Source organism: Morone saxatilis, unplaced genomic scaffold, assembly GCF_004916995.1.
Source record: "Morone saxatilis isolate NCDOM2014 unplaced genomic scaffold, NCSU_SB_2.0 Contig24, whole genome shotgun sequence".
Classification (NCBI taxonomy): domain Eukaryota; kingdom Metazoa; phylum Chordata; class Actinopteri; family Moronidae; genus Morone; species Morone saxatilis.
Window position 1 is genome coordinate 13,873,872 of NW_023339807.1, and position 16,449 is coordinate 13,890,320.

General features: G+C 43.5%; 1 protein-coding gene across 1 annotated transcript in view; it reads right to left on the reverse strand.

The window, feature by feature from the left end:
* Positions 1 to 16,449, reverse strand: part of itga8 (integrin, alpha 8) — a gene marked incomplete in the record, with an annotated part of 42,688 nt that overhangs the window by 16,089 nt on the left and 10,150 nt on the right. Inside the window, 8 exon segments of the mRNA XM_035672067.1 lie at positions 3,878 to 3,923; positions 8,291 to 8,488; positions 11,078 to 11,283; positions 11,368 to 11,420; positions 11,621 to 11,677; positions 13,151 to 13,194; positions 14,621 to 14,665; positions 14,811 to 14,936. Of these exon segments, the coding sequence (XP_035527960.1) occupies positions 3,878 to 3,923; positions 8,291 to 8,488; positions 11,078 to 11,283; positions 11,368 to 11,420; positions 11,621 to 11,677; positions 13,151 to 13,194; positions 14,621 to 14,665; positions 14,811 to 14,936 (775 nt within the window).

Here is a 16,449-nt window from a genome sequence, read left to right on the forward strand (position 1 = left end):
TTTAGTTCTCCTTGACTAAACTCACCCCAAGACTGGTTCAAAGCCAGCCTGCTAGCCCAGCAGGAACATAAAATAATCAAATAGCAATTATGGCAGTATCAAATTAATTGCAGCAGAGCCCATAAATCTGGCCGTTTCCAGGTTATACGCGTATGCTTTTTCAGCTGTGTTCTAAATTATCGCCCATTAGACACACAGACAGACAGACGCGAATCAAAGTTATATACATCATTTTGATGTGTGTCTAATTCTTGTAATCCGCCTCTGACAGGTTACGCGATCTTTGATAGCAGCAACAGCGTGTGAAAGAACGGTCCTGTTTGTTACCGGCAGAGAGTATTTGTCACATCTGGTCAGTGCTGCGTTGTGTGATTTCTTTCAGCCTAGAATGTGTTATAGCACCAGAGGGGAACTTTAATACAATCTTACACCTGATAACTGCCGTACTCATATCATGATACAGCCTATAAGCAGTAAGGTTTCTGATATAGCCACTGGCGTTCAGTGCAGCAGGGTGGGCTCATTAGTCTCGGTACATTGGTCTGCTTGTGGAATATTCTCCTGGAAGACTTTGATCCCTTTAGCCTTTAATTCACCACACAACACACCGCACACACACGTAAGGTCTGTGTCGTCAATATTGTTATGACCCCAATTGCGTTCATCGTAATACTACACCATATGACAGTTATAGCATCTCACGTTTTCACTTCTCATTTTTAAGCTGCACTTTCAGCGTCGCCGACGTTCTTCGGTCTCGAACACCCAGCCGGGTGTTGATGGACGTATGTCCCGGGGGCGAAGCTTGCGGCGTTGTCCGGCGGGGATCCCAGGGAATAGCGTGATATACTGGTGGGGCACACAAGGAGCCTGATGCAGTCGCACGGACAGCACTGGGCCACCGCACGCACTTTTTAACAACTTGAGTGGTGCAACTGCTGGTGAAGAGCTACAAGAACATCCGACCTGTCCACCCAACACACAACCGACAAAAATCAGGAGTCAGCAATATCAAAATTCACACTATCCTGAGGCGAGAGACATTCTTGACTGGGGATTTAAATGGTTGAATTGGAACATTAGCCTATGAATTTAATTTTTTTGTATATATTTGATTCTTGTTAGATTAACACTGGAAAAAATTGTGAAAAGATTTAGCTTAGAGATAGATAAGACGGACTGAAGACGGCAACTGACATCACCAGCAACTACAAAACTGCGCAAGTAACACATTTCAGAGATAAACAATGCGAAGCTGAATTGACTGATGACAAAGAGATCCGAAACAATTTTTTGTGGCCTGAATGAACAGGTTTGTTTCAGACACAGATGAACTGAGAGGCGGGATGAAGCAGCCGAGTATAAGATTAAATAAGGATGTGCTGTTGAGCGGATTGTGAGTGCTCGCTGCAAAGGCGTACTCTAGTGGAATCTCGACGGACGTTAAAACAACAGGCAGCTGCGGAGAAAACTAAACAGCGTCCCCCTTCAGTTCAGCTTTCAGTACGGAGACTTCTACGCTCTTCTTACCAGTATATTTTATATCTCTCTTCCTCCCTCCTTCCTCCTTTCTCTCCCTCTCTCCTCTTTTTTTTTTGTTCCGTTCTATTCTAAGTATTCTTTTTCTTCTGGAGTCTTATCATTCTTCTTCCACTCATTATCGATGTTATTTTCTCATGTCTCTTTTTTTCTCTTTCTCTCTTTTTAAACACATATTTTTTTTTTGTTTTTTTCATTTTGTTATTTCATCATTTATACTTTAATCCCTTCAGATAATTATATAATTTATTTGTATTTCTTATTATATTGCAGGTTCCATTTTCCTTATATATCTCAGTATCTCATCTTTTTATACTGCACGACTCGCCAGCGCCGAACCTCTCCTTTTTTTTTTGTTTTTGAATTCAGACTTTCATCTTTTTTTTCCAGCAAAACAGATCTGCAGAGAGATGTAATTGTGTGTATTGATGTTGTGGTGTGATGGATTGGGGGGGAGAGAGAGAGAGAGAGAAGAGGAACTGGGAGCAGAGAGAGAGAGAGAGGGAGGCAGAAACGCCGGAAATTTAGAGGGCACTTCAAAAGAATGCCACAGGATGGACTGATTTCAACGCGTCTCCAGCAATCTTCCATCAAACACAGAGACTCTCAGTTTAGACACACCCCGACACACGGAGCACCACACACCAGGACGACAGACACTATGGCACCACCGTGTGGACGAGGGCAGTTGGACTTTACCTGAATATCAGACAGGGATGGGCTTTAGATCTAAGAACTTTCTTATCTTTTCACACATGGACCCTTTGGTTCAGACTAAATTTATAACAGAACGTGTGTTTTTATTTCCATCAAGCATTACCTCGTTACTTATTATCATGTGTTTTTTTTTTTTTTTTTCTTCAACATTTACCCACGCCTGCCCATTCCAGTGTTCCACTTAGAATAAGGTTTCACATTAGTCTTAAACACTTTTCTAACATTTTTTCCAACATCCTGCCATAGCAATCAGCTCCTTTGTAAGCCACAACATGTATCTGCGGATGTCATATGGGATTTATGTCCACTTATAAACACACTTAATGCCTCTCATTTGTGGAGGGTAAATCTGTAAAAACAGCACCCTTTTCTGATAAAAAAATATTGAAAGCCCTCGCCTCTTACAAAAATATCGGTGGTCACCAAATAGTTGGCAATTTCCTCTGGTCGGATTGGTAATTAACCAATCGATGTCCCATTATCATTGCCCAGCTCTAGCATCAGATTCCTAGGAATCACCCGCGCCGACATATATAAACCAGCAACAGCAGAACGCATCCCAGCAACAGGTCGCCGTCTAGACTGCCTCCCAACCAGGTACAACTATGATCAAGAATCGAACACCCCACATTGTTCTGAAACACTTAATTGATGCATTAGTTTCGTGGCACCTCACATCATTTTTTTTCCCCACTCCAACATTACTACTCATGACTGTACGGAACCTTTAATGCTCTCTCTCTCCCCCGTGGGGCTCCCAGAACAATAATCCATAATAAACACCCTCCTCCTCCCCATTTTCAATAACGTGTGTTATAATATACAATAAGACACAGGACTCAAGTCTCACATTTCTCAACCACATAACTTGGTCGTGTCTAAGGCAACAAAATCAACCCTCGTCCTCTCATTTCTCTCAATCACTCATCTCCAACTGCACAGATGCAAACTCCACCAATGGCACCATGGAGCAAGTTCACGCGCAGTGTGTAAACCCTCGTGCAATAACCTCAGTGCCGGATGTATTAAGAACTCAAACATCAAGACCTTTAAAAACATATTATTTTTCTTATCTCACTTACTCGACCTCTGTCACTCCAAGTGCTTTAATATGTGATTTTAAAAGCCAACCAGACAGAAAGGCCCACTCTTTACAGAAAAGATCAAAACTCAAAAGCTCCTCGCTCCTCTCCTTTCCTTTAATAGGAAAAGAAGCTAGTGACATGCCAACTCATATCATAACAGGACAATAAAGGGGGTTGATGATCTGCCAATATTGATGAATAAAAACTCTAGAAAAAACTGGGTACCATAGCCCATAAATATGTAGTATAACAACAAAGATTACTTCTAGGGGTCAGAGTACTGTCAAATTGAACCTCAACGAGCTAAGTCACATTTCAGTATACTTGCCGTGGACGGCAGTTACCTGAAGACGCGCGTGACCATCCATCCTTCATATCCCAAAGCCAACAATGGCTCCCTACACACAAACACACACACAAAGGCATATACATAGCACATAAAGCATAAAGTCTCACAGAATATAAGGAAAGGCAAAAAAGGTGAGGAATGACAAAAAGCATTTCAAAACTAGACAGAACGTCTTGTACATTCTCACCTGTATACTGACACCTCGCCAGCGCCGAACGCCCCCACAATCAGATCTGCAGAGAGAGAGAGAGAGAAACGGGAAATAGAGAGCTTCAAAGAATGCCACAGATGGGACTGATTTCAAGGTCTCCAGCAATCTTCATCAAACACAGACTTCTCAGTTTAACACACATACACACACACACCTACACACACAGACACACACACTTAAACACACTGTGACACTCAGTTGACTTTCTGATATCACCATGCTTTTTATTTCTTATCTTTTCACACATGACCCGGTTCAGACTAAATTTATAAACAGAACGTGTGTGTTTGTGAGTTCATCAAGCATGTATGTGTGCGTCCATATATATGTGTGTGTGTGTGTGTGTGTGTGTGTGCTTCGAGACAGGGACCCCACGCTGCATTCCAGTGCCATTAGAAAGTTCACATAGCTTAAATCACATTTTGCTAAACATTTTCCAACAGCCTGCATAGCAACAGCTCCTAATTGTAAGCAGCAACATATCTCATCTATATGTGATTTTTATTTGTTTTCATGGGTTTTGTGATGAACACACACTTTTAATTGGCTCTCAGAGTTTAAAATAGAGCCGGTATTTAATGGCTGCGGTTAGGGGACACATACCAATGAATACCGCACACACACACACCGATGCAGACACATACACAAGTTCTGATTAAAACAATGTGAGACACACTTAATGGATACAAGCCACGACTGCCAGATGCAGAAAAACTAAAGTTGTGTGATCCTGAGAAAGACAGAATAACCTCATGCTGCTAAGTGAGAGACAACTGGGGCTTCAGCTAATGATTGTTTTCATTATCAATTAATCATTTATCACAAACATTTTTTTTTATGGTTAACTGATACATTTTTTGACCTACAAAATTATATAACATAGTAAATAACCCTTATTACGATTTCCCAGACTCAATTTACAATGATATAAAACTGAAAAACACTACATTTGAGAATTGGGAACCAGTGAATGTTTGGCATTTGATTTGATTTGACTATCAGAAATACGTTTTCTGTTGTTCAACTTATTGTTTAGTTAAACTGTTTGAGCACTAGAAGCACCATCAGTGGAGATTGCTGTGGTGACCTGCTGCAGGCAATATTGGACTAAGCTGGTGGAAGTGCACTCTTATAGACTTTGCTTGACATTTGCTGTGTCTTTCCTCTCCTGCGTATCTAAGAAGAAAGGGACTAATTGAATCTGAGAGAGGCACATCTGTTTCTGCCTTTGGCTGCAGTCACTGAGTCCCCCTGAAACCACAACATTAAACATTTAAGCCCTGTCCCTCTTCCCCCTGGGGTGTGCTATGTCGCTATGTGAGCGTGTGGCTCTGTGTGTGTGTGTACTGTATTGAAAAGCCTGAAACGAGAAAGGACCTCAAGATGTGGGTTTTGTGGGGCAGTTGGAGAGGTACAGAGAAGGGGGAAAAAGAGCCCAGGAACAGGGGGAGGAAGGGGGGAATGATAGAGAGAAAAGGAGGGCAGAGGATAGCGCACTTGGCCTTTAAACTGCAATCTGTGAAAGCCATCAGAGGCAAGGTGTGTTTTCAGCAGAGGAAGGAGAGACAGAAACTCCCAGGCCAAATTCCTCTGTCCATCCCAAAATCCAACTCCACTCCTACCTTAGGTGTGTGTTTTCAACACAGTGGCTATCTGTACTCCTCACTCTGACTCTTTTGTTTGCACTGCTGCATGACATGAGACTGATTTGAGGACCGGGCACCTTTGGGGTTAAGTGTGTGAGAGTGTGAGTGTGCGCATGGCTGCACCGAGGGCTAAATCAAATAACGGCCCACTTTCCTATTCACGTCAATACCATTTCCTTACACACAGGAAAGCTTGCCTGCCACTGTTGATTTGAGGTTAGTGTGTGTGTGTGCGTGTGTATAGAGACACACCGAACCATACCCACACACACGAGCTAACACGCCAGTGCGCACACTCACTGATGGCAGGTCTAGGTGCAGGTAAAGTCTTGGTAACTGAGCTGCTTAGCTGGTGTCTGTCCTGGCTGTGAAAACAAAACCTCCATCCAAAGTTTAGACAGACTGTCAAGCTGTCACTGGCTGCTTGCCCTGACTGCCTGTTTGGCTGCAGGGGACCGGCCTCAGTGATGAAATGCCAAAGGTCAATGGCACTCAGTGGAAAAGGAGGCGGTTTTTGAGAGAGTAATGGAGGATTTCTTGATTCTTGGATGCGTGTGTGGGATTTTAAGGCTATTCAGTAACTTGCCAGCTACAATACATATTTTAAATACTGAACTAGCACTGCATTTTTCACACTGCAGACAGGGGGAATTTGCTGTTTCGAAACTGGGAGGAGGTTCTCAGGACTGACTAATATAGCAGTTCTTACAGTTACATTTGTGGTATAAAACTATAATACTGAGGGGATTTGGTCTCATTTTAAGATTAAAGTACACCCAGAATGGGATGAACGATGGTTGTTAAATTTACGAGCAGACACAGAGCCTAGTAATACATTTTACACCTACTTACCAACCAAATGACCAACTTAATGACCCCTCATCACCGCACACATCCAAATCACTGACCCCGACATGTCTCTGTGTCTGTAACTCTCTTAGCAAGTTGGTGTGATTGACAGGTAAAACATTGTCAGTTTTTGACCTCTGACCCCTCTGGTGAACCTGAAATGCACCCTGAAGCAATCTGACCCCCTTTTGATACACAGCTGAACCCAACCTTAACTCCAGCCTTTAGCCTGAGCCACACGCTGCTTCTGTGTCTGTGCCAAAGGTGGCTGTTGTTTAATTGAGCTTAATTCTGCCCAAACCTTAAGTGTGGGTGTCATTTTTGTTCCTTCTTAGCCATATTTAGTCTCTTCCACCTTTCGTTTAGTTTCCCGCTGTAAGCTATCAAATAAAACCACAAACATATGACATAATCTTTTAGAAAAAAAGTCCATTACAGCTAAATCTGGAGCTTAATCATCGTCCTTCCTTCTCTCTGTGTTCCTGCATCAGACTAATGACTATTAACGTCGATGGGAGCATATGGCGGCTCTAGCAGGCCTCCCAGACGCCTGTGCAGTCCTCTCATAATGCTGATCAAACATCTCTGGCTCCTTTGAACAGTGTGACTTTACTACCGTGCTAACGACACTCCATGTATGTGTGTGTGTCTGTGCGTGCGTGTGTGTGTGTGTTTCACTTCCGCCTGCCAGCTCTCTAATGACAGACGACACAAGCACTGCGCCGTTTGTGTGTGTTCATGTTTATACGGTGTGTGTGTGTGTATCTGTGTGTGTTGGCTGAAAGCTCTGCCACCCATGAGTTTCTACTCTAGTTCCTCCTCCCAGAAGGCCTCCACCAGCCGAATTTTCAACCTGTAACCCTTGTGTGTATATTTACTGTACAGTGTTTTTAATCCCGGATCTCTGATTTTCAGTGGGTCTGCGCGGGGTCTTGCTTTGACCTGGAGCCTGGCACACGCTCAACACACACTGTCTAGCCGCCAGTGAAACTGATCACAAGCCACACATGTGAACTTGTGTGCAGTCATGTGTGTATTTCCGTTGATATCCTGTTTGTGGAATGAAGAAATCTGTTATTATAGCCGAATGAAAAGGAAAAAGGGGGGAAGGGAGTGGGGGGGGAGAAAAGAAAAAGGTAAAACTAAACAAATTCTCCTTTTCAGCCTAATCCGTTGAAGCACAAAGCCAGAGTAATGCTGAGAGTGGAGTAGCTTTAAATTAGGGAGAAAATTAGGTAGTAAAACAGTGGTTTTACAGACCTCCTTTGCTTCAAATGGATTTATTTCTGAACTAAAAACTGATGTATATAAACAGCTTCACACTCGTATAACTCGGGTCTCGTATGATTGGAGTGAGGTTTCTAATATGTTTTGTAAAGTCAAAAGGTGGAGGTGTCTGCTAAAGTAAGTAGGAGGTACGTAACATAAGGAGCAGCTTGCATGTAATTTAATTGAATGCTGCTTTGTCTGCTCACAGTTTTGGGGATTTGGGCCGAGGCTTGAATGTCTGGCAGACCGAACATGCGGATAATGTATTATTATACTTTTTTCTTTCCCTCAATCTTATGTTTTCTCCCCTACTTGAGCACTGTAAGTCCCTAAAGAATGAATGCGGCAGCAGTTCGCTGGCACTTATCCCTATACCCCCTTCTTCTGACTGATGACTTTACCAGAAAGGAGAAGGAAAGCAATGCAGGAGAACATGGGGATGGTAGTGGAGTGCATGGGGGGAACCATGAAATGTGGAGGTCAAGAATGAAGAGGAGGGAAGCTGTAATGAGAGGAGCTGGACGGAAAGTGCAGAAGTGAAGGAATGCAAGTCGGAGAAAGAATTTTGATTATAACATGGGGAGCTGAGTAGAGACGGATTGACTTGTTGAGTGTGAGTATTTACCAGGATACTGATTGTTGTCCAGGTCTTGGCCTCCTCGCAGAGTGAATCCATATCCAGGCAAGCTGCCACTGGGTGTTCGGGCTGCTCTCAGCTCTTGGCTCAGCGTCAGGCTTTGCGTAGATACGTCTCTGTTACCGTTAAAGATCAATACCCTGCCTCCACGGTCTTCGCCTCCGAATGGACAGCCCACCGCCACGTCTAAGGGATGACACACACACACACACACACACACACGCATGGTTTAGACATCAGGAGGGTTAAGGTCCCTCTGAGACAGAAAGCAGAGGAAAACATACAGGTAGAAGGAAAAAGTGAAGGAAAAGAGCTTGACTGTCATTTACCTGCACTGGGGGACCATGACAGCATGGCCATTTACCTCCTTTCATTAATTTTCTCTTTTAATCTTCTTTATGTTTCTTTTCTGTCTGTACACTGTTATGGTCATTGCTGTAATCTGTGGTTACTTAGTATTGTGCTCTACATGGGAAACATTTGGTTTAATATCACCCTATAATAAGGGACAAATGGATAGAGGGTAAGCTAGGAGGTTGTCATGGCAACAAGTCTTAAAGGAATAGTTTGAAACTTTGGAAAATACACTTATTCGCTTCCTTACTGAAAGTTACTCTCTGGTAATGATCTTCTCATCTAATTTGAGGCAGGAAAGTGAATGAGAAAATGTTGAACTATATCTTTGAAGTCCCTGAAAAGTTTAATACTCAAAAACTCGGCTAATCTGATCAGGACTGCGTGGGTGTGGTTCTCATCAGATTCCCATCAGATTAAATGTTTCCCTGATTGGTGCATGTAAGTACACATCACTTTTTATTTTTTTGCCTTTCCTACCCCATTCCAAACCAGTTTGAAAAGTGCAAACAAAATATGTGGAAATTCCTCCACTTCTCTAACTTAAAGTTTTAAATTAGTTTTTATGTATGACCCAATTGGCCATAGTAAAAAGATGATGTGGAACAACAGAGCACAGAGAGTAAACAATTAACCTACTGCAAGCACCTGTCCTGATGCGAAACGTCATAGATTCTTTAACCATACCATCATTTTTGGTGTTCACTCTTTAACCTCTTATGTCCACACATTACACTGTCCTGTATCAGAGTATCCCTCAGTACTGTCCAAACACCTCTAGACATCCTGTTTGTCTCCGGACCCCCTCTCTCTCAGCCTAAACAACTAGTTCCACATGAAGCAGATTGTGGGGTAGAGAAGATAAATGCAACCATATGTGTATGCAAGTGTATACATGTGCCTGCGTGTACGCATATGTGTCTGCGAGTCTGTATGTCTATGCATGGGTATGCGTACATAACTGAATAGCTGTGTAAAAAAAAAAAACTTTAAAAAATGTGAAAGTCACTCATGGACATTGCTCATAAGCATCCCACATGATTCCACAGCAAAATGTGGAACACCCACTGTGATCACTGAGACCAAAACTATAGGAGATTGTTACTCACAGACAGAAAGTGGCTGACACTTTGCGAGCTATGATGACAGAAAGCCAGTGTTGGTTGATGAAAACAAAAAGAGCCACATGAAAATTAAATTAGCTAAATTATGAGGGTTCTGCTAACACTCAACAAAGCCATGAAGATGAGAGGAAATTGCTATGGTTCTGCTTTTATAAAGAATTTTGCAAAAGCAGTGATGAGGTCTCTGCAGACAGAAAAGGAATCTGTCTTTGATTATGCACACATAATCACACAGTTGCACAGGTATACTTAAACACAGGAGTTTGACATTAGCAAAAAGAAGCTGCTGAAAACCCTGCTCAAAATGTTTCCATGGTGACTTCATAACATAATGTCAAATAATGAGATCCTGCACAGGCATGGACTTATTAGATGGCAGAGAGGCTCCACGTCCTCTCAGGTCACGTCACCACCCCTCAGAGACTATCACATCTTGACAGAAAGCCTGATGCGAATTATGTGCCTGCCCAGAGAAAGCTTCATTATTGATCCAATGCTTATTGATCTGATGGTTAAAGGGTTTAAAGGGGTGGGACACACATCAACACACTGACCATGAATAAATAAAACACAAATCAGTGGGATTGATGTCATACGAGGGCCATATGTGTGTCAGTTCATTCATTTTTAAGCAGGTCTTAGCTTCATGGAGCATTTGGGCTGCAGGCTGCATGGTTTGTGTGTGTATGTGTGTGTGTGTGTGTGTGTGTGTCCAATCAATGCAAGGATAAAACAAACACATCCAAGAGGAATGAACTCAGGGCTGCAGGACAGAAACTCCCAGATGATTTTATCTCAGTGCACATCTGGTGAGTTAAAAATAACTCCAACACACGCACACACACACACACACACTTAGACACACATGGCCTTAACCCTTATCATCACAGGAGGAAACAAGTTCACACAGACAACCTTTCATCGCTGCACTTCCTGATTGGCTGAAGAGCTTTAAGTTTGCTCAAGCAGCAGCATCTGATAGGATTTCCTCAGTCAGACAAAACAGTCCAAGAGCCATGGGAAACACAGAAAAAGATTAGTCCATCATTGGGTTTACCTGAAATCACCAGCCCCATATGAGCAGACAAGTAGAGGGGGAAAAAGTTCATGCAGTGGCATCAGGATTGTGTTAAATTTTCTCATATTCATATCTTTCTCCTTCTCTTTTTCTCTTTGTTGTCTCTCTCAAGTTGCATATTTTTGTTTCGCATATAAATTTCATCTGGCTCAATTTCCTTTTTATCTCATCTTTCCCTTTCTTCTCCCCTTCTTTCTGTCTTTCATCCTCTCAGCATACCATTGTATCCATCCTGGTTGATGTCTCCCATGGGTGCTATAGCCGTGCCGAAGCGCCCAAAGGTGTGCGTGCCGGTGAGGGCAACAGGTTTGGAGAAAGTGAGCGGGGCCATCTGCAGGTACAGGTACACCCTCCCCACCTCTCTAGGCTTGCTCTCCATCTCTCTCTCCATGTAGAGGGGCGCTCCAACCAGCACATCGTCGGTCCTGGGAACATTAGACACAGTTTCAGTGCTCAGAGAAAGCGATAGAGTGTGTGTGTCTAGAGTGACAGAGAAATTATCTACTTACCCATCTCCATTCAGGTCAGTGACAGCCACCGAGTAGCCAAAATAGGAGGCCATCTGAGGGACAGACAGCAAAGGAACATGAGTATTTACCATAAATTCAATATGGTTACATGATTTTCATCTAATTTCATTTTCACCCATCCCCATTCAAATTAAATTAATTCAAAAATAGAATAAAATCCATAGCAGCTGGTGCCGAGGGTGCAGCAGTTTATATACAGCCATGCAAGGTGACTGGGTGTTGATGCTCCTACCTGTTCCCCTGTAAAGTTCTGGATGAAGGTCAGATTGGTGGAGTTGATCATTGCCACCTAAAACAAGCAGATATAACACAGCATGACTAACAAAATACCAGACTTTGTCCTTGCAGCACTCCAGGAGCAAACATGGCCAAGAAGTCTGACAAACAGGCACATAAAGAATGCAGAAAAAAAGTCAGAAACCGCATAAAAAAAGCTTGTATTCTACTGAAACCCCTTTCTTTTTTGTGCCCTCCCCCACCACGGTCCTCTTTGCGCCTTTACCATTCCCCCCCCTCATCTTTCTCTCCTTCCCCCCATCCTAACCCGGGTCGTGGGGAGCGACGGAGGGGGGAGGCTGAGAATTCCTTCATAAGACCTAAAATAACAACCACATGGAGACAGCCGGGGGCTACACGTACACACGCATGCACACGCGCACACACATGCAGAGGATACACGTTGACCCAATCACAGATGTCTCAAAGACATACTAAACGGGGATAGACTTACGAACACACACAGATGAGGATGTGTAAACACAAATATTGAATCGAAGCAAACTGAGTTGTCAAATTGGTCACAGAAGAAACTCGATCAGGGTTGACAGTTAGTTCAGTTCCAGGCCTACATGGCCTACCTGCGTCCCTCATAACACTCCTCCTACTGTGAGCTACAGCCACCCTCCTCTATAACACTCCTACTGCACTGTCTGTACAGGAAGGAGCATTCTCGCACCAGAAACAATGTCCAGACATAAAACGCACACTGTTTCAGTGTGTGCGTGTGTGCGCAGTATGGTGAGTCCTGCGGTTGCACTGCAGGTTAGGGTTAGGGGTCGGTTGTGTGTGGAGAAGGGTTAGTGGGGTTAGGTGGGGTCACCGCCCTTCACATGCAGCGGAAGCCGTGTGTCATTAGGGAGGATTGACACAGTCAGCCCTGGGGACATGTTCCCATAAGAGAACACACCACATTTTAAGCATAGATGCACATACAGTATCTGGTGTTGCTATGTAGATACATATGTGTACAATGAAAGCTGTAATCCTATATGAAACACTAAAAGCAGAAGAATCCAGAAGGACTTTATTGTGTGCGTGTGTGTCTGCACATAAAAACTCTCTGATCTCTCCTGCACTTCTTATCTCAGACTGCGACACATACAACTTGGCAAGAACTACCAGGTTTGTATACAGCGTACAGTGACAAAGTAAAGAAAAAAAACAATATTAAGTTTCGCTCTAAGCTGCCAAAACAGCTTTAAAGGTCCTTCCCTCTGGAAACATACAGGAGGGATGAACACCATCCTAAAACCCAAAATATATTCCCTTATTTGGTGTTTTGGTTACAGACCAAAATCTCTTATAGGTGTTCAACTGGGATGAGATCTGGTGACTGCAAAGGCCATAACATATGACTCACAATAATGATTCTGCCTGTAAAATGCTGTTGCAGCTGAATGAACAAATAAATGTCTTTTCCTGGAAATCTAGGCCAAAAAAATCCATCCTGTGTGCCTTTTATCTCATTGCGATTCATACTCACATATCCAAAGTTTTGTGCTCCTCTTGGGACTCCGGCTATCAGCTCTGGGAAACAAAGAAAGACTTAAATTAGCATATGTCAAAGTGTGAGAAAGACTTACGGAGAAAGAAAGTGCTCAACGGAAGTTTGTCTCAAAGGCCTAAACCTTAAAATGCCCTACCCAGCCCACCCTGTCAGAAGGGCAAAGTGTCGCTGAGAACACACTGAGTGATTGGGTGCTCAGGCTCTACTTGTGTATTGATTGATGAGTGCGGTGCCTTCGTCTTATAGGGACAATCTGAAGGACCCACCCAGAGAGAGAAGATAGAGTGCCCCCCTTCCAGCCCTCTACCCAAAAGGCTCAACCACAAGCTTATAAACCAGGACTTCCCAGCTCCGTCTTCACTCAGAACTCCCAGTTACGACCAGTTCTCCAGTCTGAAGAGAGTTTGGGGGGAACAAGACCACAACAAGCTTCGTACCACAACACAACACATCAACAGGCATGTGTAACCTCTTATGGTTCACTTTAAGACTCTCTGACATGTGTTGCGCTTGAGGGGGTTCAGGGCCTTTGCGGGGTTGGTATGGGGGTATGTAAACGCAAGGCTGTCCCGTAAAGATCCCACTAAATGGGAATTAGCAAAGAGGCTCTGATAGACAGGAAATTATGAATGGGAAGCTGTAGTGGCATTGGGGGGAAGGGTCTCGTGCTTGTGTTTGAAAAGAAAGCAATAAAAAAAGGGTTTAGAAAATGATGTAGCATGACTGTGGTTGGACACATATTTTCTTTAATCAAAGAGCTGCGCTTTTATGTTGAAATTGGCTTGTGTGTTTAATTTACTGAAAAACTGATGGCATGGGAATGAACATCAGCAACACCTGAAGCTCGCAAAGAGATAGGAATCAAAATGCTGCACTGTTGGCAAGACACCAGAGAGTATAACTAAGAAAAATAAAATGATTTGAACATTTCTAATACTTACTTCTATGACCTATGATTTGAAAGGTTCAACAAACATAAACTCAAAGGCACTTTCCCCCACCTGCACGTGTTTAATAAAATGATGCTGTGGCGTGCCTGTCTCTCTTCCCACCTAATATTTCAAGTCCAGAGAAGACTCACTCAAAATCTGAAGAGGTCTGCAGAGTCTGCCACTAATCATTCTAATCAGTCAAAATGGAGGAGAGGAAATCCCTTTATCAGTTGTTCCTGAAGTCCTGTCCCCTCAGGGTCGCGACCCAGACATACAGAGACAGTTCTCATTACTGCCTCTGAGTTCAGACCAAGACACTGTCACACAACTGTCCACTCCTTATCGCTCAACCTCTTTTACACCCGTCACAGTGGTCCTGGCATCTAGCCGGAGAGTATACAGAGAGTGTTCCAGCTGTTTCAGACGATGTTGCAGAGTGCCTGCTGATGTTGTTAGTGAGGGATTCCTCTGGTGCTGCATGTGGTTAGTTGTAATGAATTGTTGGATTTCTCACCTTGTTCAGAGTCTCCTGTAAACTCTCCCACTGCCACAGAGTAACCTAGAGAGAGAAATCAGTTGCACATGAAAACATGTGGGTGAAATTAACTCTGTACACAGTGCTCTCTGTAAACTGTATGTGATGTATGGAATGTAATGTAGGATAATTATTTAGTGTGCGTGTTTGTTTTGTAAATGCATGTTACCAAGGTAGCTGTCGTCGTGTGTGTCCTCAGCTGCTCTGGTGTGTTTCTCTCCTGGAACCCGTCTCAGCACTGCCTTCAAAGAGTAGCCGTTTAGTATCTCAGCTATCCCTGCTGTCATTACCTGACCTGCACACACACACAATCACAAACACACACACATATAGGGATAAATAGATAAAGAAAAACAAACACTCAGGGTGAGAGAGTCACATCTGTTCACAGACAGCGGTTTCAGCTCGGACCCCATGAAGGGAGCACCGCTGCCCTCTGCTATAGAAACCTGCTGGAGCTGGACCGTCTGTTCCATGTGAAGATGCACAGAGCTAACGACACACATCTAAGCCTTCCCCGAGGAAAGCTAAAACACATCGTTGGCAGAGGAATAGCTGGAAAAATACCCCAATGTTCCTTTAAAAACCCTCAAGCAAACGCTTTCCTTGCCGCAGCGAGCATCCTGAATTATAGGTGAGCGCACACAAACAACACCCTTCCTCTGCTGTTGAACAAGAGGTCAAACAAACAAATGATTTTATCTACGGCCGCCCTCAACCTTCCATAAATCCTCCTTAATGTGTGTGTATGTACTGACAGGGAGGGAAACGTGCCCTCTTAGCCCTCCCTCCAACCCCTATTCTTCTCTCTCACACTGCGCTATGAGTTTATCTCCCAGAATAACACTATATCAACTCATTATAAAACCTCTATCTGATTAATGAGACACCGTGTTACAAACTGTTAACACAGATGCATAAGTCACTGCTGCTAATATGAAATGTCCTTTACACCCAGCGATAACAAGATTGTATATAAAAGATTTTTTTTCCAATGACTCAGGCTGAAGGCTGAAGATAATCGTTGTATATTAGAGGCCATATAATCCAGGCTGAGTGCTTTTATAAACATTCGGAGGAAGTGTTTTAACTGGAGGCAGCCAGCCTTGCCAGGCTGAGGGCACAGAGAGGGAGCAGTCCATTAGGCTGTCTGTGATGCCTGTCTCGTGTGGTCTTGTATGGTGGAGCCTTCATTACTTAACCATATGTAATAACAGCAGCAATACCAAACAATAACCCAGAATCTACAAATTTGTGTGGCAGTTTGGAAATATCTGACACAGAGCCACTTTCCTTCGCTCTTTCAACATTCTCTTGCTGCATATTTTCTTTTTCTAAACAAATGAAGTGCTGTGGAGTGACAGATGAGGGGTTACAAAGAAAGGAAAGAGAAATTAGCATGTGAAACTGATAACTGACTGTCTGCTTGCTCCGTACGAACAGCTGCAGAACTCCTCTACGTTTGGATAACACACTCTCACACACCTGGAGCTGGGGGAGTAGCGCTTCACTTCAACAGCTGAACTCTGACACACTATAGCTGTGTCTACAACTATTAACACACTTCATCCCTTTCGCTTGGACTAGCCCTGCATATCCAGAAAGCTAGCCGACCTCAGCGCTGCTTTTTATAAAGCAGCACATCCATCTTTCTTCTTCTTTCTCTCCGTCTGACTTACTCCTCCACCTCTTACCCCCCACCCCCTCCACCCCTGCTGCAACATGTTTCTATCATCTCCTTAACAATCCTCCATCACTCCCACTGTCCTCCCTGCTCTCAGTCTTTAAACCACCCCCCCCCCCCCCCC